This window comes from Dermochelys coriacea, chromosome 3, assembly GCF_009764565.3.
Source record: "Dermochelys coriacea isolate rDerCor1 chromosome 3, rDerCor1.pri.v4, whole genome shotgun sequence".
In the NCBI taxonomy this organism is placed as follows: domain Eukaryota; kingdom Metazoa; phylum Chordata; order Testudines; family Dermochelyidae; genus Dermochelys; species Dermochelys coriacea.
This window is the reverse complement of record NC_050070.1, coordinates 12,516,803-12,542,321: the sequence shown is the minus strand read 5'-3', so window position 1 is coordinate 12,542,321 and position 25,519 is coordinate 12,516,803. Positions and strand designations below refer to the sequence as shown.

The following is a 25,519-nucleotide window of genomic DNA, read 5'->3' as shown; positions in this document are numbered from 1 at the left end:
TATCTGTATGTATATATAGATATATCTTACTATATGTTCCATTCTATGCATCTGATGAAATGGACTGTAGCCCATGAAAGCTTATGCTCTAATAAATTTGCTAGTCTCTAAGGTGCCAGAAGTACTCCTGTTCTTTTTGCGGATATAGACTAACACGGGTGCTACTCTGAAACCTTCTGGATATGTACCCTGCTCCCCTAAGTTGTTAACAGTCCTCATTTGGCCATGACTGGAGTAAAGCATCCCTCACATCCCTGCTTGGTGCTGCTCAGACTGTGACTGTGGCCATGATGAGGAGATCTGGGGCAACTTGCCTGATACAGCTGGTGGCAAGCAAGAGAGGAAGGAGAGGGGAGGCAGTGGGTAGAGCATCGGCTAGGAATATAGCTCAGTGGGTGCCAAAGGGGTAAGCCATTGGAGGACCCTGACCCCATCCACTCTCTCTGGCCTGAGTAGATGACTGGATGCAGAGGGAGGCATACGCTGCTCCATGGAAAGGAGTAGTAACTTGCTTTCCCTTAGAGCAGGAGAAGTACTGTGCCCCTTGGAGTCACAATTCCCTCTCTGGTCTGCTCCTGGGACAGCTTTCCCATGTGCCAACCCTTAGTCAGGGCTGCCTGCAGAATCACAGGCTGTCCCAGAACGAGTCACTATGGAACCCCACCAAGTCGTCTTCTCTGCCTGGGAAGCCACTTTAAAGTAGAAAGAAAAGGAGTACTTGTGGCACCTTAGAGACTAACAAATTAGAGCATAAGCTTTCGTGAGCTACAGCTCACTTCATTGGATGCATTTCGATGAAGTGAGCTGTAGCTCGTGAAAGCTTATGCTCTAATAAATTTGTTAGTCTCTAAGGTGCCACAAGTACTCCTTTTCTTTTTGCGAATACAGACTAACAAGGTTGCTACTCTGAAACTTTAAAATAGGTTACTGCTCTCTGTCAGTTTTCATGTATAATGTAAAGCTGCTTTTCTCCCCCTTCAATCCGCAGTCCTATTTAACGACTTCTGACATGTCAGGAGGGAAGAGAGAGGAACTGAGCACTTGGCTCAGTTCTGACACTTGCCGTAGTCAAATCCTAACAACTTTTAAGCTGAACGTTTCCAACAGGTAGAACGTGGAGGTAGAACTGACAGGCATCCTAGGTGTGTTAGATCATGTATAAGCCAAAGCACTTGACTGAATTCTGTTGTTAAAAGAGTCTTTTTCCCCCCTCTGCGGGACTGATTAATTAAAACTGTATACTCCAGATGCATACACTTCTCTGTAATTTTACCAGAAAAAGTGCTGAATACCTCTCTTTAGATAAAAGTCTGCACTGATGCAACAAGTCAGCTCGCAGAGCCATATTCACTGCCCCCATTTACAAGAGGCAGGCTGAGTAAACCCAGACTAGCACAGAGGTCAGTTATAGTTATAGTTATGGGAGTCTGTTATAGTTTATGGGGTTCCAACTTTAGTGTAAGGGGGTTGTGGTATTGAAGATCCCAAGTTCAAACCCACCTGATGACTCATAAGGGAATCACTTACAAAAGTGGCATCTAAAAGGACTCAAACTTCAGTAGGCCTCAGATACGTGGGATGAGATGATTTTAACAGCGGAGTTGTGTAATGTACATTTGCACGCTTCCCTCCAGTGGCGTTCTGCAAGAGGATAGCAGCCCACTACTGCTGCCAATTAATGGAGTTACTCCTTTAGCCCAAGAATAGAGATGTTAGCGCTGGTTTGAACATTTTTGTCTTAATGTTTATGGAGACCTATTGGTTTTGAATAACTTTTTATCAGGCATGGGAGGCAACAGAGAAAGAAAGGGGCAACTTTCTTATACTTTATAGCCTGATGGTGCGGGCCTTTGGGTGGGATATGGGAGACGCTGCTTCAAATACCTGCTCTGCCTAAGTCAGAGTGATGTGGGGTGAAAAACTCTCCTCTAAATGAGGCCTAATTACCATGGATGGACACAGAGCTCAGATTTCAGTCTGAAGGGAACATTTTGACACACTTCCATTTCAGTGAAAACATTCAAAAGTTTTTGATGTGAAACAAAACCAGATTTCAAAAGTTGCTCCAAAATGGAATTACTGTCCTCCTGTCAGCCATAGAGAGAGGGCTGTGTTGGGTTGTAATAGGTCCTGGGTTCAGATCCGGTAGATGACCCACAGGAAGCCATAACATGGACATAATGAACAGCAGCAGGGGCAAATAGCTCTGGGAACATTTTGCTCCACAGTTCCCACTGCTGCATTTGGTTGCAGAGCTGAGGTTAGCAGGACCCAGGACAGGACCCAGGACCCAGGGTTAAGAGGACCCAGGACAGGACCCCAGACAGGGAGCTAGGCGAGACACTTTATGTGCAGTTTGCACGTGCAGATATAATCTTGCCTGCCTATACAGTGTCTGTACAAATTTTGCAGAGAAGTTTAGGGTATGCCTAGCATGTTAACAGGCTTTCAAACATACCCTGCCACTAGTGTAGACAAAATTGAACCCTTTAAAAGTGTGGTAGCTGACCCAGCTAACACATCTTTAAAGGTGTTAAAACTGTTCCATTCTAGGTGCAAAAATCATGTGTAAAAACAGGTCAGGAAACCTGTTTTCCAACACAACCTATTTCTTTAGTCTAGACAGGGTCCTACAGAGAGGCTTGTGAAGATTCTGCTGACAATAGATCATAGAATATCAGGGTTGGCAGGGACCTCAGGAAGTCATCTAATTAACTCCCTGCTCAAAGCAGGGCCAATCCCCAATTTTTGCCCCAGATCCCTAAATGGCCCCCTCAGGGACTGAACTCACAACCCTGGGCTTAGCAAGCCAATGTTCAAACCACTGAGCTATCCCTCCCCCACAGTGTGTGTCTACTGATGCTTTTGGTCATTTTCTTCTGTCATATATCATTGCACTCTAAACCATTTTTGTGCTAGCGCTGGTCTGAAAGATGCTACACCCAATATAGTTGAATTGTCATGATAACTGGTGTGGGTATCAACCTCACAATGGAGATTGCATGGATCCCTTTTAAATGATTCCCCCTTTTTTTTAGACAAATATGTAAAGAATTCCAGGACCTATTGAGTCAAGACAGATCACCCCTCGGATCCTCAAGACCAACTCCAATATTAGACCTCGACATCCAGAGACATTTAACACACTTCAGGTATGACCTTTGAAGTCGTTTTGCAACTTCCCAAAGAAAGACAAAGGCTGAGGTTAACTGAATAGGAGAGATCTTGGAGAGGTGAATGGGAAGTCTTTTAAACTGGATTTCTTCTACAGCAGGGATGGCCAACCTGTGGCTCCAGAGCCACATGCGGCTCTTCAGAAGTTAATATGCAGCTCCTTGCATAGGTGCTGACTCTGGGACTGGAGCTACAGGTGCCAACTTTTCAGTGTGCTGGGGTGCTCACTGCTCAACTCCTGGCTCTGCCCCAGGTCCTGACCTCACTCTACCCCTTCCTCCATGGCTCCTGCCCCTTCACCAAGCCTGCCGTGCCCTCGCTCTTCCCACTTCCCCCCCAGAACCTCCTGCACACTGTGAAACTTCTGATTATGGTAGGCAGGAGGCACGGTGAGGGACGGGGAGGCACTGATCGGTGGGGCTGCTGGTGGGCGGGAGGTACTGGAGGCGGGAGGGGGGAGCTGATGTGGAGCTGCTGATGTATTACTGTGGCTCTTTGGCAATGTTCATTGGTAAATTCTGGCTCCTTCTCAGGCTCAGGTTGGCCACCCCTGTTCTACAGGAACTGATAGATATTTTGCTTCTGCTCTGAAGGACAAAATTCCAAAGCTGGATCTCATAAAAACTGTGCATTCAAATACGGTGGCACCTGTTCTCTTATCTCCCCAATTCGGACTACAAGGGTGTGAACAGCAGGGAGATGAGCTGTAACTCCTCCGTGTGGATGTTGCAGATGTGAATTAAAAAGCTCCTAGTTTGCATTAACATAGTCCTCTTCAAACAGGGCGACTTTAATGTGAAGTAGGAGCCTTCCACTTTGCACCCACAGTGTCCACATGGGGGCGTTACAATGCAGCACGTTGGTACACACCACTATTCACACCCCTGTAGTCCAAACTGTGGGGCAGTGGACACATCCCCTAAGAGCCACAAGAGGGGAAACATACAGAGCACTAAGGGGCCTTAACTGAGATTAGAGCCACACTGTACATACACATAGTGAGAGAAAGTCCCTGCCCCAAATTGCCTATGCTATAAATAGATCAAAGGTGGAAGCAACGGCGCCAGGCTGGTGGCCCCCTCACTTCGACAAAGATTCTTGCCCCCCTTGGCTGGAGGAAAGGAGGTATTATTCTGCCCTTTCCACTTGAGGTGCAGTGAGATTCAGGGCCAGATTTTCAAAGGTATTTAGTCACCTAAAGATGCAGCTAGACATCTAGTGGGATATTCCAAAGCACCCAGGTGCCAAATTCCTTCTGACTGAAACAGGAGCTTTTGAAAATCTCAGTAGGTGCCTATCTGCATCTTTAGGCACCTTTAAAAATCAGGCCCTAAGTGACTTGGCTAAGGTCTATGGCAGAACTGGGGATGGAACAATTCCTGGTGTAATATCTTGATTACAAAATCGTCCTTCCTCTCTTCACACATAAACTAACATGAGCTTCAGTTGGGATCTATGTCAGCCAGAAGCCCTTCAGTGTTTTCGCACAAGACAGGGATAGTAGCAGTAGAAGCTTTACATTATCCTGTTGTTACACTTCAGCCCTGACCCAGAGATTGGGAGAGGATAATCAAGTCTTCGTGGCTCAGCAGTCCCTGGCCTTTCTGCCAAGGTGTCAACAAAGCTTCTGGTTACTACCAGTAGAGGAAATGGTTTCTCTGTGGTGGATATTTAATCACTGAATAACTTGATTGGAACTATCAATTTATTTCACATAAGCCATTGAACAGCCATCAAATGGTACCTGCTAAGAGCTAAGATAAGAGAACATAAGAACGGCCATACTGGGTCAGACCAAAGGTCCATCTAGCCCAATATCCTGTCTTCTGACAGTGGCCAATGCCAGGTGCCCCAGAGGGAATGAACAGAACAGGTAATCATCAAGTGATCCATCCCCTGTTGCCCATTCTCAGCTTCAGGCAAACAGAGGCTAGGGACACCACAAGAGCTGCATGTAAACTGCTCCCACAAGTAGCCATTTGGAGTGTATCATGCCAACAAATTGTATTTGGTGCTACAAAACCCAGGAAAAAGAAAAGGAGGACTTGTGGCACCTTAGAGACTAAGAAATTTATTTGAGCATAAGCTTTCGTGAGCTACAGCTCACTTCATCGGATGCATTCAGACTGATGAAGTGAGCTGTAGCTCACAAAAGCTTATGCTCAAATAAATTTGTTCGTCTCTAAGGTGCCACAAGTCCTCCTTTTCTTTTTGTGAATACAGACTAACACAGCTACTATTCTAAAACCCAGGAACAATGTTATATGCTCTCTAGCACCGTATACTGGCACCTTATCTATTAACTAACTACACATACCACTCTCTCTTATGGCATACTCCTATAAGAGTAATGGCTTTTAGTCCTTATCATCCTGGACCGAGTTACCATTAATAGTCCTCTGAGCCATGCAGTACTCAGTGTCTCCCGGGGCTTGTTTCCCCTTTACTCACACCCACATGCACACACACATAGAGCTCCCATCAATCATAAGCTGATATAAATGGGACCATCCTGTTGAGGGAACGGATAAGCCACATTATATGCACACAAAGCAAATGTGACACAGTGCAGCTAATCACTGTATGTTTTGCACAGTACATTAAATGGGATTTAAAAGGGATACAGAGGGAATGGACCTAATACTGAAGTCAAGATTCCCATCCTCCCCTTTGCTGCCCTGCTACACTGGGACTTCAATCCCAACTGCCAGAATATCCTTAGGATGCTTAACTTTATCTTCAATGGGACTACTCAGTGCTTAAATTTGGACACAAGGTTGAGTACCTTGCTGAATTGGAGCTTAAAGGCAGAACTTCCTTCATTGGTCACTTGATTGGCTTTGGTCCCAATGGGGTTTACATCAGTCAATAAGCGAGGTCAAGAGGGTAAAAAATCTAGGACAATAAAATAGGCTTCAGCCAGACAATAAAATAGAAATAGGCTTCAGCCAGACATTCCCCAGTTTAGAGAAGTGGCAGTTGTAATCTGAACCTGAGTCAGAATTTCAGATCTGTCCTCTAACTCTATAACGGGACAAACCAATTTCTGGATCCAAACACCCTGAAACATTGGGATGGGCTTGGACTCATCTTTAAATGAAATGTTGTCCAGAGTTTGATCCCAGACATTTCAGACATGGTTAAGGCTATGATTATGTCATGGAGGTCACGGAATCTGTGACTTCCATTGACCTCCATGACATTTTCTGCACTGCGGCTGGAGCTCCCAGCCTTTCCCCCCCGCCCCCCAGCTCCCAGCCCTCACCCTGGTGGGGGGACCTTGCATCTCCCAACTGTGGAAGGCGGACCCTTCAGCTGCCCAGACATGGCGGGGGGACTCCCTGGAGCTCTCACTCACAGTAGGTGGCGGGAACCCTCCAGAGCTGCTCACCTGCCACCTGGGGGGGACCCTGGAGCTCCCACTCACTACAGCAGCGAGGGACCCCGGAGCCCCAGCAGCAGTGTGTGCTGAGCTGAACCCACCTCCCCATTTTGTCAGGGAATTTTTAGTGAAAGCCAGGGATAGGTCTCAGCTTCTGTGAATTTTTATTTATTGCCCATGACCTGTCTGTGACTTTTATTAAAAATATCTGCAACAAAATCTTAGCCTGAGACATGGTTGCTAATATTCCAGGGTGCTGTTATGCCCTCTAGCGGTCACACAGAGAAGTAGCTGTTCATCACTATCCTCGCGATAAGAAGGGACTTGATCATGATAAGCAGAAAGGCCTTTGTGTGCTTGACTCCCAACACAGATACATCAGCTGGTCAGCATCCGCTACACTGATAAGAGAAGAAACCATCTATCCCTGTGGGAGACTCACTCCCTAATTATAGAGTCTATAGGCCAGATTTACAAAAGAGCATGTTGGATGATGAGCTCTTTTGAAAATCTGGTCCTATTTGTTCAACATATTGTTAAAAAAGAATATATCCTTCTTACCTTTGACACTATTAATCACGCCTCCATTATGTGGTGTACAATGACACAAACTCAGGCTGTGAGCTTTTGTGCAGTTCACAAACTGCTTGATGAAGTGATCGCCCTATTCATTCAGGCAAGTTCTCCACTGATGTAAGTAGGTATGACTCAAGTAAAGTCAAAGATATTGCTATCATTTAGGGCAGGGATTAAATTGGCCTATACACTGTCATAATGTCCAGGGCTTTGATGCTCATGAAATGTATTAATTATTCATTCTTATTATATACATCAACATTGCAAAATTGTTTTTTTTAAATAAATTGGTAGTCCTTTTTGATTGCAAAGATAATCATTAGTGGCATTATTTGTAATCTGAGTGCCAATCGGGTGCTCAGTGCTCACCAAACCTAATATTTCCCAGATGAGACAATAAAACTGAGGTAATGACCACTGGCGGCCATCAAAAATTCAGTGACATTTTTTAACAAGAGTACAAATCTGCTGTCCCATCCAATATAATAATCTTTCTCGGAATACATTTTACCCCCTGTACTATGAAGAAGTTTATAATGTTGCATAGCTTTCTATCCTGTGATAAATCCATTAGATATTTATTGGGGGTTACAAACTTCAGACTTGCACTAGTTGTTCTGAAAGCTTACAAACATTTTGGCAAACACAGCAAGAATATCAGGCTTTTGCCTGGAATCTCTCTCTCACACTCTAATCTGAGCTGATAATGACTTTAAGTGGAAAACATACAAAATTGATGTAGTTTCACTCAGGTTTAGTACAGTGACAGTGGACTGGAAACTTCTGTTTACTCTCTCTCATAAGGCAAGAACAAGGGAATGTGGAATGAAATTGGAAGGCGGCAAATTCAAAACTGATAAGAAGAAAAGCATTGTGAGAAAAGAGTCTAACAGGATTGAAAAAAAGACTGCACATTTACATGGACAACATAAATGTCCAGAGCTAGAATAGTAAATTTTAGGACATAAACAAGAGCATTGGAAGGGATATAAACTCTCATGCATAGAGAAGAATCTAGCCTTTATTTATTGGGTACGATGAGGAATTTTTCTCTAGGAACAAGCTTATCCCATAACTGCCAACTGCAGATATTCTTGCATCTGGTACTAGCTAGCATCAATGACCAGATACTGGACAGATGGAGCACGAGTCTGACACAGTGTGGTAATTCCTATGTTCCGGTGTTTCAATTCTTCAACCTCAGATCAGGCAGTGGCGTCTCGTATTGAGACTGCCGTTAATCAAGATACTCAAGCATGTGTTTAAGGACAGGAATAGTCCCATTCAAGGAATAAGAGTTTCTAGGTTTGCTCAAATGCAAAACTCAAAGCTCATGCAAGCTGAAAGCAAGGAAAAGCTTCAAAGAACTACCCTGTGAGCCTGAAAACTGCTGAGTTTCACATAACTCTAGTAGACAGGCATAAACCATAGGCTCATCTACACTACTGATACAACCACATTTGTGCAGCTAGCTTCTGAAATGCCTATCTGACCTGAATACAGAAAACACAGTTTCAGCAGCTCTACACTGTGTTAACTATGTTTGACTATCCACTGATACCATGCAGCCATGTTTATATCAGTGCACTCTGGGAAAATCTGAACAATTATTCTATACTACTTGAGTCTGGACAGAGGATTTGGGGTGTTTTTCAAAATTCCCTTGTCAATGCCTTCTGAGATGGCTTCCTGCAGGGAGAATTGGGAAACAGGAAAGTGCTAAACTTGGTTAAAAAAGCATAGTTAGGTTTTCCGATCTACCCTACAAGAGGATCATGCTAGATCTGAGTTAAAGGATGCCAATAACATGAGTTACCTGACAGGCAGCAAACGTTGGTACATGTTGCAGAGCCATGGGTTAGGAAATGTGTTTCCGTGTCGTGTATGGATATGAACTAGGTTTGGAGTTAATCATTCCATAACCTGGCTACAAACATGATGAAAGACTTTAGTACAGACAGGACTTATGGGAGATCTTTTGCACAGCTCAAGGCAAAATGCATCACTTAGTTCAGGAAGCCAGCATGCAAATCCTGGGAAAACTCAATGCCATCCAAAGGCTGGGAGCATTTGTGAAACCACATTGATGCCTTCCTCTCAGTGGCTTTTTGTTTGCTTCTAGTGACCAGCCCACATACAGATAGGATGACCCGACGAAACTGACAAAATATTGGGACACATGGGGGAGGCAAAAAAAAAGGCGGCTGGAGTGGAGTTGCTGAAGCAAAAAAAAAAAAAAAAAGCAGCCAGAATGGCCAAAGCCACAATATTGGGACAAATGGCGTCCCGACTGTGCATCAGTTGGGACACGGGACAAAAAACTAAAAATCGGGGCTGTCCCGATTTTATCGGGCCATCATACAGAAGTGTATGAGTCTGCTACTACCTTTGTTTTTTTGTTCAAGTAGTGGGGGCTCATGCATCATGATCCAGCGGGCCCAAGTTCAAGACCTGCAGTAATGAAAGCACAGTTATGAGGTCCTAATTACCCTTGCACAGGGTTTTGTCGTCAAACCTGCCACAGGTGCTCTCTAGTGGTCAAACACGACTCTATAAATTTTAAATAGAAAAGAAAAATCTCTCCAAGCACAAAATTATATTTGCAAAGAAGGTACCCAAAGGGTTTCTGTAGCCTGAAAGGGCAGTGTCCATCATCCCACACTGCCTTTCTCATTCTGGCTATTCCCAAAGCACTAATAAGTCATGGAAGCAAAGTAAAATGAAATGCTTTATTAGGGGATTTAAGGAAACTCCAGGCTAACATCAGCATTACAAAGTTTACATGCTTCGGATTTTAAATTTAGGCCCTAGATATCATAATGGTAGCTGCTTTCAAAATAATGTTGGCATGTGAAAAGAAAGAAAGAAAGAAAGAAAGAAAGAAAGAAAGAAAGAAAGAAAGAAAGAAAGACATTGCCAGGAAAAGTATTGTACAGTACATTTTTTAAATGGCTTTTACTAATAACAATTTAGGCCAAGATTTTCAAAGTGGCTAATGACTTAGGGTACCTCAGGTTTTGGGTGCCAAGTTTGAGATACTTTAGAGAAGGCTGATATTCAGAGGGTGTGTACTCAGTATTTCTTTAATATTAAGCCCTTTCAAGGTGTCCCAAGTGAAGCACCTGAACCCTGAGGTCCCCATAATCACTAGTCACTTTTGCAAATCTTGGTTTAGTTTCAGCCACTGTAACGTGCCAGTATAGACAATGCACCAGTGCTGGGAGCGATGCCCCTCATGGAAGTGGGTTTTTTAGAGCACTGGGAGCTACGCCACGACCACACAAGCCATTTTAAAGCACTTTAACGTTGCCAGTGAAGACATGCTCATAGTTACACTGTGTTTATACCGGTATAACTGAATCCACACTATGAGTATTGTACCACTTTAATTAAACTGATATTGTTAAAGAGGGACAACTTTTGTTTGTAGACAAGGTCTAAATAGAGATCCCATAATGCGACTTGTGCTCCTAAATTACTTAGGTACTTTTAAAATTCTACTCTTAACTTGTATTATTACTCTGAAAAATGGTACCATAAAAATGACATCTCAGTGTTGCCAACCCTCACAGTTTTATTCCTGGGCCCACAATATTTGGCATTTTACTTAAAGTTCCAGCTTCTGGAGCCAGGTGATGTGAAAATTGGCATGGTGGCATTAGAAATATTATGTTCGTGCAAGTGACACTTGTGCCAGTTGGGGGAACTGGCAAAAGAAGCAAGAAGAAAACCTTTGGAAATCTTAAGTAAACGGAGAAATAAAATAACAGCTTGAAAACGTACAGTAAAAATAATCAGCATAATTGTGAATGAAATTGTTTTCTGCCTAACACTCTGGATGACACAAAACAACTTTCAACTGACATTTTTTCAGTGGGCATTTTTATGACTTGATAATCACTGTGATTGAGGCTGTCAGTTTCCTGTGGCTGTTTGGCATGATATTGACATGATAACAAGGAAAGTGGCATGCTAGAAACCAGTAGGGTGACCAGACAGCAAATGTGAAAAATCGGGATGGGGGTGGGGGATAATAGGAGCCTATATAAGAAAAAGACCCAAAAATTGGGACAGTCCCTATAAAATCAGGATATCTGGTCACCCTAGAAACCAGAGGCACAGAAATCAGGAGCAGGACTGCTGTAACTTCCTTCTTTTTCGAAGTTAAAAAAAAAATCAGTACAATAGGTTTTGAAATTCAACACTTTTTTTTTAAAACTCCAGTATTACACCCAAACTCAAGAGCCTTACCGATGTTATCATTACACACCCACCCACTGCATTTATACCACTTTCCCTTTGTCACGCCATCACCGGAATGTGCAGCAGCTGCTGTCTTGATTCCATTCCTCTTGCTTATTGAAAGCTGCCTTCAGTGTAGATGCATGAACTGGAAGAAGCCAGGTGCATTAAGAAGTTTGTGGTCACATAGCTCTGGCGCTATCTAGAGCTTTCCAACTTCCTTGACCTCTTTCAGCCTGGCTTTAGGCCTGGTTTTTAGGCCTGAAATTGCATTGGTTTCCTTGGTGAGTGATCTGGTGACACTGTCCATACCGATCCTTTCTTTTTTTCTCATTAACTGTCTTTGACACCATAGGTCACAAAGCGTAGACTGTACTACTGGCCTAGGCAGCAATGAACAATAGAGTTCCTTTGGCTCTGTTTTTTTCTCATCGGCTTGCCCAAAGTCTCGTTCATGTAGCTTTGTGCAGCTATCATTTCGTCAAAGGTTTTGCGGGGGCTGTGTTGCCAGCTCTCATGATTTTACTGTGAGTCTTGTGATATTTGATGCTTTCCTTAAAGTCCTAATTCCAGGAGTCAGGTGATTCTCTCATTGATTTAAGAGAGTAAGCTTCTAGCCCTTGTGTTTGTGGAGAAAAGCTGAGCAATGTGACCACTAAGGTTCAAAACCCAGAAGGCAAATCAAAAGAACCTAAAAATTATTATTTTTTAAAATCTGACCATTTTAAAGTAAATCTTGTGATTCTGGGGGCCTGACTCGTGACTTCTGAATGCTTGGGGCTGGCGAGACTGCACTGCCATCAATATGCTGATGGCACTCAGTTTGAACTCTCTTTTTCATCAGACCCTGACAGCGCAGTTCCTCTGCCCAAGAGAGAGGTGTGGATGGTTGTGAATTGCCTAAAGCTCATTCAATTTATCACCTCTGTTTTGTCTGCCACACAAGCTGGAGGTGATGTTGATGCATAGGTGGAAAGAGAACTTGGAAGGCATTTGGTTTGTTTGAGCCCTACCTCTTTCAAAGCGGTCTTCAACCTACGAGTTCTTTGGGGCCTCTATTTGCACCTGGATTTTCTAGCAGCAACAAGTGTCAAGGACAATGCTTTTCACCCACAGCCAGAAGGTTGTGACTTTTTTTTTTTCAGATCCAGACCGCCACCTGGATATCCAGACTCTTACACTCTCTAGCCTGACCTGCTACCATATCATATGTGCTTCTTGAGACTATCCTTGACGAACACTCAGGAACTTCAGCTAGTGCAGAACATAACAGCTCATATGCCAAGCCATGCATGCTATACTATGGTGTATAGAGGGCACTAGCTTTATATTTGCTCTCTAGTGAAATTATGAGTGTTGTCAAAACATATTAGGGTCTGGGACTTGGCTGCCTTGGAGACAGTCTCTTTCCATATGGACTCTCCTGATAGGTGAAATCAGCCACAAGATTTGAGCTCTGTGGAGCAAGATGTTTTTGGTGAAGGTCCCTAGATTCTAGAACCCTTTTTTCTGTCCCATCTTTGCTCTCCCATCTTTGCTCTCCATGGTATGGAAAAGCCTATTCCTTTATGATGGCATTTTCCTGTCATGAGTTTGGCTATGAAGGGAGCTGACTGGGGTAGTGTCTTTGAGCCTGCAGGCTAGCTGTATAGTTTTATAGAGTTCTCTATCCTTGTAGTATCTGACACCTTTACTCAGACTCCATACATGTTCCAGGGGGCTTCCTTATGCCACTTAACCTGAGGAAAAGTATCCGAATCAAGCCCTTAGATCCTACAGGCAACCTGCAAATGAAATACAAAAGGACTCTTGAGGTCAATGGGAGCACTTGTGGAGTAAGGTGCCACTCAGCATGAGTCAGGAAATCAGGCTCTGTTTTAGTTCTCTCTTCAGTTGCTGGGATCCCCTCTGGGAGCTGTGTGTGGTTGCTGCCAGTCAGATGCAGCGTGTTGTGAAATTTGGATAGTCACTTATGTTTTTTGGGGATGTTCATGTTCCCAGAAGCTTGGGAAGTGGGTGCCTGTTTCTGTTTTTGCTTTTTTAATTAGGGTATTAAAAATTGGTGCAGATGGCACCACCCATGAAGAGTGAGCATGTTTCTTTTGCGATGCAATTGTGCGCCACCCACCTGGGGTGAGCAGGAGTGCTTGAGGTAGCTGCCAAACTAAAGTTCAAATCTTCAGATACACTGGGATGTTTTAATTTTAAGTAAGGACATCATTAAAACATGAGCTGCCGGAATTGCATCATAACACTAGGCATGCCTGTAGGCAGGAATATATGCTGGGTGTACTAAAGCATAATGGTTATAACACACTGACCCTAAATAACTTCTTCCATGTGAAGATCTCAATGCATGGTACAAAACCCAGTTAATTTAGCCTTGCAATATTCCTGTGATATATTATTACCCCTATTTTGGAAAGGTGAAGTGACTTACTTAGAGGTCACACAAGGAGGAGGGCAGCAGACTTGTGAATACCTCAGACCAAGATTTCCAAACTCAACTGCTTGATTTTTGGCTCCTCAATCCATATTTAGGTACCTTAATAAAAGTGACTTGATGCAGAGATGTTGAGCCCCCCCCCCCCCCCGCCAGATTGTTTTGATGCCCAGCACCTCTGAGAACCAGGGCCACTTTTATTTCTGTACCTAATTGTGGATGCTATGGACCTGCAGTTAAATACTTTGCCCCGAGTCTTCCATCTCCCAGCCCTGTGCTTTCAACATAGATCCATCCTTTCTCCTCTGACTGGAATCAACTTACTGCTGCTGGTAAAGGGAAATTATCCAAGCTTCCCAGCATTTTCAAAGGGTTAAAAAAAAATGATGGGGCCAGGTGAATTACTGTGATAAAGAGTAAAGGACGTCTTCACTCAGCCTCGCTGTACCTCATCAGTAGAACGGGGACAGTAAATTATACACAGTGGGGCTGGTCAAAAAATTGTCTTCAAACCTGTTTCTTTTGGAGGAAGGGAGGCTGGGTATTAGGCCGGTCGTGTGACCGGGGTGCATGGTGGGAGATGTGATCCTGTGAGGGAGCCCAACTATAGAGAAGAATGGGAGCATGAGACGCTTGATCTACATCTCCTGAGGTGGCATTTCAGAATCAAAATATTTCGGTTTCTGTTTTTCACTCAAAGCATGATTTTTTTTCAGAAAAAGAAACATGATTTTTTCCACAGAAAAAGAAACCATTTTCCAGTCAGCTCTAGTTATGATGCTGACTTGTTTTCACGCCAGGTATACAGCTCTTTTTCCAGCCTGTCCATGGTTTGCAGACAGGTGGTGTTTTTTACAGTTCTGTTCGTTATTTGAGATCTGCCCACTTGTATACACTGATGGGCTGCTGGTGAGCTGTTCCCTGGACGTGTTCAATATAGTATTCCCTCTTTGCTCTTCATGATGTGGCCATCTTAGTCACATGGTATTGTTTCTATTCTCTGACTTGATGACCGGAATGTTTAAAAACAGAGGGGGAAGGAGATGGGCTGGGCTTTAATAAATCACTTTCACACAATCCTTTGCACAAATGCATATTCTTACATATTCATGGGCCTTTGGCTTTCCTATAATCATGTGGAAAACAAACAAAATGACAGTGCATACTGGCAACTATCAGAGGAACTTCACGGCTTTCACTTGATTATAAGCTAACAAATATTTCTTGTGTATTCCAGTGTACACAACCCTGGACATTCCAAAATCATAAACCAGGTCCTGAAAGATCAGGAAAGTGGCTTAGAAATAATGAGATTAACCCCCCATTCCTGACATTTGGGGTTCCTTTTATTTGCCTGCTGGTATTGCAGCCTTTAGGATTTGTATTTTAGAGCTTTTCTCCACAGTCATGAGGGCTTGAAACTTACACTATCAGAATGTAAATTGAGATCCTCTGTAATCACATGATTCCAGAAGCGTGGACTTTAAGAAAAACAGCAAATATCGCATAAGATGGCAATATTGATGTAAATATTAATCTTTTGTCCAGTGTGCCAGGCACTTTCAAAACATAAAAAAGGCACTGTCCCTGTCCTGAGAGGAAAAGACTCTACAGTATGAAAATAATTAAATTTGCCTCATTTTCTATAACTAAAATGAAGGCCCAACGGGGCCTCCCGATATTATTATTCAGTAATTGTTAAGTAGTCATTGTTAAAGTTTTTTCCCATCTGAAAAATGGGGAGAATGATACTTACCACCTTTGAAAAGTGCTTTGGGACGTATGGTTGAAAAATGCTATATAGGCGCTAGTTATTACTCTAGTATTGATGGGAACCCTCAGAAGACTGGGAGATTCAGATTCCAATGCCTAGGGACTTCTCCAAGGTGAAGACCTACTGAACTCTCCATACTCCAGTCAGATATCTCAAAAGACCATGACCCTCCTTAAGATTTGTGGTACTTCCTGCTTCTAGGAGAGGCAGAAAGTCAAGCCTGTCTGAAGCGCAAGTGCCCTGTGCTTGGAACTTTTCCGCTGATCCCCACAAGGGTGGCCAACTTTCTATTTGCAGAAAACTGAACACCCTTGCCCCGCCCCTTTCCTGAGGCCACGCCCCCACTCACTCCATCCCCCTCCCTCTGTTGCTCACTCTCTCCCACCCTTGTTCACTTACACTGGGCTGGGGCAGAGGATTGGAGTCTGGGAGGGGGCTCTGGGCTGAGGCAGGGAGTTAGGGTATCAGAGGGGGTATGGGCTCTGGGGTGTGGGCTCTAGGGTGGGGCCAGAGATGAGGGGTTTGGGGTGCAGGAGAGAGCTCCAGCCTGGGGCATGGGGTTGGGGTACAGGAGGGGGTGAAGTCTCCGGCTGGGGATGCAGGTTCTGGGATGGGGACAGAGATGAGGGGTTTGGGATGCTGGAGGGGGTACAGGCTGGGGCAGGGGTTTGGTGGGCAGAATGGGGTACGGTCTCTGGGCTAGGGAGTATGGACTCTGGGGTGGGGCCAGAAATGAGGGGTTCAGGGTGCAGGGGGGATCTGGGCCGGGGCAAGGGGTTCAGGTGCAAGAGGGGTGCAGGATGCAGGCTTCAGCTGGCGTTTACCTCAGTTGGCTCCCAGGAAGCTGCCAGCATCTCTCTGGCTCCTAAGCAGAGGAATGATCAAGTGACTTTGCATGCTGCCCGTGTCTTCAGGCACCCACCCCCTCAGGTCCCATTGGCCATAGTTCCTAGCCAAAGGGTGCAGATGAGCCGGCACTGGGGACCATCCCACCGCCTAGGAGCCAGAGGTAGATGCCAGCAGCTTCCCAGGAGCTGTGTAGGGAGCTGGGTAGGGAGCCTGCCTGCACCGCCAACCAGACTTTTAACGGCCCGGTCAGCAGTGCTGACCGGAGCTGCGAGGGTCCTTTTTAGACTGGGCTTTCCAGCCAAAACTGAACACCTGGCAACCCTAATCCCACTCAGCTTCCTCCAACTTCTTGTCTACAAGCTCTCATTTATTTCTAAAATGTGTGCTAAGGCTGGGAAGACAAAATGCTGAGACTTGTCCTTGCTCTGCAGAATACAGGAGGTGCTTTCTGACAGAACTGCAGGTGTTTTAGTGCATTAAACCACTCTCTCCAATCTCCACCACAGAGGGAATCCCCCATGATAGCCCATTGTTTTTTAGCTGAAGGGGTTAATGGCTCTCTGCTGCTTGCCAATGAAGTTCCTTAGCCAGCCAGAGGATTCACCATTGAGCAGCAGGGAGCATTCACTTCCTGCAAGTGTAATTCATTGATCAGTGTGCGTGTGTGTCCACCCCTGTGCCTGATCCACAGAGGATCTGAGTCTGTTACCGCCATGCTTACCAAGTGTGGGTCTTTAGCTCAAGCTATAAGCACTTACACTTTTTGCTTGTGAGGTCACTGATTCAGTCCTCTTTATTGTCCAAAACAGCAGCTATCCCATACACTGCCTCTTCAGTATTTCCCCAGCAGCAAGATTTTGCCTATTGTTATATAACAAAAGACATAACGTAAACCATAGAAGAGTGCTGCACCTTTAATTTCAAAGCACTTTATCAACTATATCTGTGCAGCACCACTAAAATGTAGCCACTTTTGGGGTGCAGAGCAAGAGGAGCAGCAGGAAAAAGACTGTGTTATGATGTAACCCATGCTTGGTGGGGTGCACTGTCCCCCTCTAGTAGCACATAGACTATCTAGAGATTAATGTGTCTGCTACAGCCTTAGCTAAGAGACATGTGGCTTTTAGCTCATGCAGTGGAGCAGGGATCGGCAATTTTTGTCATGCAGCCTGTCAGAGAAATCCGCTGGCAGGCCAGGACGGTTTGTTTACCTGCAGCGTCCGCAGGTTTGGCTGACGGCAGCTCCCACTGGCCGCGGTTCGCCGTTCCAGACCAATGGGGGCTGTGGGAAGCAGCGCGGGTTAAGGGACGTGCTGGCCGCCACTTCCCGCAGCTCCCATTGGCCTGGAATGGTGAACTGTGGCCAGTGGGAGCTGCGATCGGCTGAACCTGCAGACGCTGCAGGTAAACAAACTGTCCCAGCCTACCTGCGGATTTCCCTGACGGGCCGCGTGCCAAAGGTTGCCAATCCCTGCAGTAGAGACTCATTCAGATGTCCCAGGTTTGATCCCAATTACCAGGGTCTGTCAGCATTACAATAACACTAGGACAAACCTTTATCTTAAGTAAAACTACCTTAGGATCTATAATGCCTGTGCATAGCAATCAGGCCCTTGGTTTTTAATGGTCTCATCTGGAACACTCAGCAAACTATACAGAATGTATTTAATCTACCACAGAAAGATGTTGTTAACCCTACTGTGATTAAAACCCAGCAATTCCAGTGAGCATAGGGGACAGATTCTCAGCTAGTGTGAATTGGCATAGCCCCATTGAAGTCAATGGTGCTACATCCTCTGAGAAGCTGGCTCTAGGTGGTTCAAACCTGATCCTCCTACTGCAAAAATACCCCTTTGAAGTTTCATCAAGTCTGGTTTTCTTTTATTTCTTTCCTCCAAAGGCAATAAATATTTGAGGGGGAAAGTCTTGAATTTCATTAAAAGACAATCAGTGCCCAGTAAACTCTTCAATATTTCTTTTCTTTCTGTCTCCTTGTCTCTCTCCCATGTATAGTTTGATCACTCACGGCTTTGGAACTCCCGCAATATGTGCTGCCCTAAGCACTTTCCAAACTGTTCTCAGTGAAATGCTGAACTACTTGGAAAAACACACATCGCACAAAAACGGAGGAGCAGCAGAATCTGGCCAAGGACACGCCAACTCGGAGAAAACCCCCCTGAGGAAAACTTCAGAGGCTGCTGTGAAAGAAGGCAAAACAGAAAAGACAGACTAGCTACATCAAACAGAATCTATTTCCAGAGAATCTTGCTGCTGATATTTTTCTTTTTAAATATATATATCATTGCGGGTGATTTATCTCCAGTGGACCAAAAAACAAAAAAACAAAAACAAAAACAAAACAAAAAAAGGGAGGGGAAAAAAGAAAAAGATAAAAAAAAATCCTGAGAAAAGCAGTGTACAGTAATTGTGTGATGAAATTGTCACTTTTTTATTTATGTTGCTCTAAATTTATTATTTTGTGCACGTAGTGTTTGATCGTTCCCAATGATACACGAACACTGTTTTTTATAAGCACTTCCGGACTCAGATGAGGTGGCACGCGTGATTTGTCTGGGGCTAACTTGAAGCACTTTCTTATCCGGCAGCAGAGTTAGAGATAGGGCAAGCACCAAAGTCGTGGGATAATGCAGATTTGGCATTATAACTTCGCCCATGTGACGGATAAAATGGAAAGAGTGCCTCCTTCACCCCACCAAGCTGGCCCAATCAGCTGACCATCAGAAGATAGTATGGAAACTTGGAAAGGGGAAAGAGAAGAACCTGTATGTCCAGGGAAGAGTGGACCACTCAATAGTTGGGGTTCACAGCCCAGTGTGTGAATTTATGGGAAATCTGCATTGGAATTATGCCAAAGCATGCCAGAGATCTGTCCTGATTGTTCAAGAAGCAGCCCTGATGCCTCTCATGTGAAGGGCATCACAGTCTAAAATGAAAGAGCCTTGATAATTTCAGCAAAAGCCTTAGTAACTGTAATCATTGGAAGTCAGATTAAATGATAGTCTTCTGTCCCTTATTCCTTATTGGCCCCTAGTATTGGCAGTTGAATTCCAAAACTGCACTCAACCATATCTGGGTCTGTATTCAAATAGATTGATGCAGGTGGTTGGAGAGGTCTTTTGTTTTGCTTTGATTTTACGTTGCTTTTCTTTTCTTCAGTGGCTTGTTTCTGCAGCTTGATTGTCTTTAGCAATGCAGCTGGGACTCAGGAGGTTCCAAAAACACCCACTCACAGATCAGAGGGGTCTTTTTTGTTGGTTTTTTTTTAATCCCATTTCAAATAAATGATGTCTAGGGATAGATTGGTCTTGTCCACAGCAGCCAGAGATTTAAAGGCCTTGCTTATGTATTTCTAAAGCCTCACTTTACCACCTGCCACACTCATCGTCTAAAATGGAGCCAGCCATAGAATCCTCCAGGCTCAACTCACTTCAAGCCAAAAGTGTTTCCGGTCTGATTCTACTTTATCTTGTCTTGGGTTAGCTCCATCCGGCTAATTCATGCCAGAGGAGTTTTATTTCATTAGGTTATCACTTCTTTTTGGTTTCCATCGTATCTCTTTATTGGGGAAGGAAAAATATTGTTGCACTTGCAAGAGTGCCTTGGCTGTAAGTAGATAGGACAACCAAGCTGGGATTACAAAAATTGGCCTTCAGGAAGAGTTGAAGTGTTGAAGGAAGTGAGTCAATTGTGGCCCAGTCCTATTCCCACTGAAGCCAGTGGGAGTTATGCCATTAATTTCATTGGGAGCAGGATTCATAAATTTATTGAGAGCTGATTGAGTTTCAGGAAACCTACCAACTGTTAAAGAGTCACTACCGAGTCAAATTTAGCTCTTTGCAGAAACAAGGATTTTTTATATAAAATCTAAGACCTGTGCAAAAGTTTTCTTGATATATATTTTTTTAAATTCCTGTGGAAACAGTTGTGAAAGAAAAACATTTTCATGCAATGTTTGCAACTCAGACATTGCAGGATTGTGTTAGAACATGAGAAACTTGAAAATGAAATTCACTATCCACTGACTATAAGCTAAACAGAAACTCATTCATTGATTTTCATTTCCAAGCTGAGAGAAATACAAAAAATAATGAAATAAATAAGCAAAAATAAACGAAAAGCAACATCTTAAGAGTTGTTAAGTGACCTGTGCCCAACCCAACTCCCCCAAACTATTGGGAGTTACAGATGCTCAGTATTTCTCAGGATTTGGCCCCAGATTTTTTTAAGATAACAGTATCCCACTAATGTCAATTTCCTTTTTAAAAATATCTTCAGATTTATCACATTATGAAAGTGTAATGAAATTCAGCTGACAAATAAAAAGAGGCATATTCCCTAGCTCCAAAAAACTTGAATAAATCAATATTAGAACTACTGGGGGTAGGGGTAGGAAACAAGGGGAAAAAATAACATTTTTGCAATTTTTTTAACCAAAGTTTTGAATTATGACCATTTTTGACAAGCTGTACAGTTTGTTCTATAAAATGGTGTGTGTAGGGGAGGGAGACTACAAATACGTTCTCAATTTTTTCCCCATTATTTTCCAATGACATTACAAATTTTGAAATACTTTCTACAAAGGCACCAGAGTATCTGTGGTCATGAATTCTGCCCAGACATTGCACTCAATTATAATATTGATCAAATATCTGAGCAAAGAAATAATGCTTACATGACCCTATTTCAAGTAACATGGTGTTCAATATACATTCTAATGTCTCTACAATCTTTACTCTTAAAATACTTACATTTTCTGTTGGAGCTATGGAGGACATTATTTGTATGTTGTGTTACTGTTCTACCCACTTAACATTAATAGAAATTGTGTGCTGTTTAAGCCCCCGCATCCCACACTTATGCCCTATTGTCCACTAGAAGTTCTTAGAAAGGAATCACTTAAGGCCTGATCCAAAATGGTTTCAGGTCAATAAGATTCTTTTCATTTGTGGTCTTTCTTATAGCTCAGCTCATACTCCTATTTCTCTTCTTTGCTCCCCTGAAACCCTTTGAATGCAAAACACTTCAAAAGGCTATTTGGGAACCTAATTGAAGCTCATATACTCTCTGTTTTCAGAGTAGCAGCCGTGTTAGTCTGTATTCGCAAAAAGAAAAGGAGTACTTGTGGCACCTTAGAGACTAACAAATTTATTAGAGCATAAGCTTTCGTGAGCTACAGCTCACTTCATATACTCTCTGTGTTTGCTTGTTTGTTCTTAGTCTTTCCAATGGATTTATTTACTTTCTTTGGAGGGGAAAATATTTGTAAGTTCTGTTTAAATGGCTGGAATTTTCAAAGACATTGAGAGAATTAGATGCCAAAATACCTTTGAAATTCAATGGGATTTGAGCAACTAACTCCCTTAGGTTCCTTGAAAATCCCAGGCTAAATTCTTATCCATCCTACCTACACATGCACACAAACATGTCCCCTTCTTTTCCTTTCTCAGGCCTTATCTATACAGAAAAGTTGCACCAATGTAATTGAACTGATTTAAAATCAGGCTAGTTACACAAAGCAAACCCCTAATATAGATGCACTGAAATGGGTTTAAAACTTGCTTATGTCAGTTTAGCTTTTTGAGGGTTACTGCTTAGGTTTCAAGCTTGCTACCAATGGAAAGCATGCCAATCCCATTCATGAATTAGATCAGCCTGAATGATGGGCAATGGCTTGAAGTTAGATTCAAAGAAGTATCCAGAATGGTGGGTGTTTATCCAAAGTATATGCAAATATATGTTTACATTTCTGATCTAGAAATTAGGCCTGGAACAAGCTCTCTGATGACATATCCATGAATTCCTCATTCTACTCAGGTTAGAAACATCTTTCTCATGGCTGAAATCCAAGACAAAAAAAATGAACCATCTTTTTTTTTTAACCCCCAGAATAGATTTGTGGCTCAAGTTTAGTGTGAATGTTTGGATCAAGTTTTATTTAATTGAACCAGGCCACCCAGCCTTTGACATTTCTGCAGTTCTGTTAGCACCTGCTCTCACTGACAACACTATTAAGAATGCTTTGCACTTATATGGCATCTTCCATCCAAAGTGCTCTATAAAGCTTTATTAAGTAAGCCTCAGAAAACCTAAGAAGTGGTAAGTACATGAGTATAATTCCTCCTTTTGACACAGAGATTAAGGGCCAGATATTGCTACTCTTACTTTGGTTCAGTAGCAGCTTACTCTATGAGTAGTCCCAATAGCGATGACCTTACTGATGGAGTTAGGGTATTATTCATTGGGAGCAAGGGGATCTGAACCTGGCCCTAAGTCACTTGCCCAAGGTCAGCCAGTAAATCAGTGGCAGAACTGAAAATAAAACCTGTAGTCCACACTTTCAGCCCTTGCTCTAAACACTAGACCTGAGTGTTCTCATGTAGCACCCCATAATGTTATTAAGAGCTACAAATGCACATTGAGGAGAGAGTAACGTATGCCCTTTACACAGCAGGTAGAGAGAGAATTAGTGGAATTCCTACACACTTGTTGCAGTGAGTGAGCCCAGCAGATGAATGGACATGAATCTACCAGTTAAAGTTCAAAGACTGCAGAGAGACTTGTTCTTGATGTTGGAATGCTAGCAAGCAGATTGCTGCAGCTTTAGTACCTAGCTCCTTGCAGGTGTCACTCCATTGTTTTGATGGAGTGACACCAAGAATGAATTTGGCCCCTAGATTTCCCCCCTTCTCCCCATAGGTGAACTCCAAATATCCATTAGGAAAAGACTGTCAGATCTCCAAACCCGACAAGGCATCCATTCTTTGAAGATTCTCATCCATTTTTTGCGAAAAGATATGGCAACCAGACAATGTATAGTCCTCCCAAATCATAGGCTTTTGTGTAAATATTGCCCCTGCTTGTCTCTTCCTTTTGAAATTGACTCACTGGCACAGCTGACACTTGACTAAGGAAATGACATTATTATTTCCTGATAGTTCGTTTCTCTGAACGCTTTTTCTAATCACGTTAGGCTTTTTTTGGTCTTACAAATCATCAGTCCAAAAGGGCTGATGATTAATTCCCTGAGAATCTGACTTTCTTTTATCCCTCAGAGAGGCAACTCGGCTGCTCTAATTATTTACGTTAAAGGAAGAGAAAAAAACAGTATTAATAGACGATCCAACCTTGCAACACAAAGGAAAATCAATGACAATAATTATACGGGACTGTAATTATAATCATATCCTCTCCTCTGCCCCCATTACAGATTCTACAAGACTCAAAATATAGTTGATTGGGAGGAAGAAGAATATTATTTCAGTTTTCTTTGCCAAGTGAAGGTCACATTAAAAGAACCAACCTTTTTTATTGCTGTTATTTTTTAAAATTTTATTTAATTTGTATGATGAACTCCATTCTGTACAGCAACTGTTGTGATTGTATTAAATGTGACTGTGCACTTGGTCACAAACAAGCAATGTCCTATTTATTGTTTGGGGATTAGGTTTTAGTTTTCTCCTTCAATTTAATTTAATTTTATTTATAATTCAGTGGTAAAGAACATAATCTTTTATATTTATATTTCCTATGACCTATCCGTTTTACATGAGTCTCTTAAGATAACAACCACATTCAACAGAACATATCACGGCAATAAAATCTATGTTGATTTAACCTGATGTCTGGCACTGGAAAATAATTTCTGTCTATGAAGAAAGATTAAAGATTTAACAGTAGGACCATATGACAACAACCAGCATTATTATATTATGCACTTATATTGTAGTAGTACCGAGAGGGTGCTCCAGCTAAGAATGAGACCCCATTGTGCTAGACACTGTACATACATGCAGTAAAAAATACTTGCCTTGAAAAGCTGACAGTCTAGATAGATGAAGCAGACAAAGTGCAGGTGAGAGAATGGAAGTATCATATGCCCATTTTACAGATGGAAAACTGAGGGCCAGAGAGATTAAGCAATTTGCTCATGGTTATGTAAGAAGTCTGTGATAATACCAAGAGCTGAACTTAGATCTCATGAGTCCCAAGCCAGTGCCTTAGGGCCACGACTATCCTTAGTCTATGGGAGAATCTCAGAAAGTCTGAAATTCAAATTCTATTTTGGGTGGTAATCAAAAGGAAGGATTAGTAATGGGCACAAACTGCAAGACTCCAGTTCGGATTCATGTCCAGGGTTCTGAGAAGCATTCAGATCCAGTATTGTGATTCTTCCCATTATAGAAATAAGGAGTAGCCACAAAAGTTTGTTTCTAGATTTAAATCCCAACTTCTTGGACGTTTTAGTTAAGCTTAACTCTAGCTCAGATGTTTATCTTAATTATTCAGAGCACTTGGGTCTGCAAAGTTTTGCTGGATATCTCACAAGGAAAGGCTTTCCATTTCCTGGACATAGTGTTTCTAGTCTGGTTGGGAACATGGTATGAACTACCTTTTCTGCAGTGTTTCAGTACTTCCAGCAAGGCCATATGGAGGTGCATAAAAATGAAAGACAATAAGGAAATTTCAAGTTTCAGAATTGTCAAACGTTATGTCTTGAGGTCATCCCCTTGGGATAAGTGCAGGTACCTCAGTTACCTCATATGTCATTCTCTGGGTGACAGCAATCCTGTGGTCTGATTCTGGGATGTGGGGTACAGTTCTCCAACTGTGTCTCTTAGCAAGTCCATCTCACTCCAGGGATATAAAGCAGTCCAAACAAAAAGGAAATACTTCTGCAGCCCTCAAGTGGTTGGGCCCCCTTTCTTGCGTAAGGGAGAGGGAAGCAGGCTTTCAGGCCTCCTCAGCTCCCACATTTTTGTGTAGAAGGGAAGGAGAGGCCCCAGGGGTGGTGCAGCTGGAGAGCAAGTCCACCCCATCCTCATCCAGCAGCTGTAGCTTCTGTTCCAAGGGGCTAGGCCCAGCTCCCCACTCCAAGCATTGCGATTCTGTGCACTAGGTTGCAGCGCCATTCAGGATTGGTGCATTTGCTCCATTTATAGAAGGGTGGACACACCAAACATGAGTGACAGTGTTACTCCAGAAACTAGGTCACAACGACAATCAAATTTGGCCCATCTACCCCTCTATCTCCTTCTGTGGAGGGGCAGACATGCCAAGC

At 43.1% G+C, this 25,519-nt stretch overlaps 1 protein-coding gene across 2 annotated transcripts in view; it reads left to right on the top strand.

Annotated features, from left to right (window-relative positions):
- The window catches only part of TFAP2D (transcription factor AP-2 delta), a 59,416-nt gene extending 35,341 nt beyond the window's left edge, over positions 1-24,075 (top strand). For both annotated transcript variants that reach the window (XM_038393743.2, XM_043510119.1), the window contains 2 exons: positions 3,039-3,152; positions 18,454-24,075. In XM_038393743.2, the coding sequence (XP_038249671.1) occupies positions 3,039-3,152; positions 18,454-18,673 (334 nt within the window). In that variant the 3' untranslated portion in view covers positions 18,674-24,075. The remainder of the gene's footprint in view (positions 1-3,038; positions 3,153-18,453) is intronic.
- Positions 24,076-25,519: the final 1,444 nt, after the last annotated feature.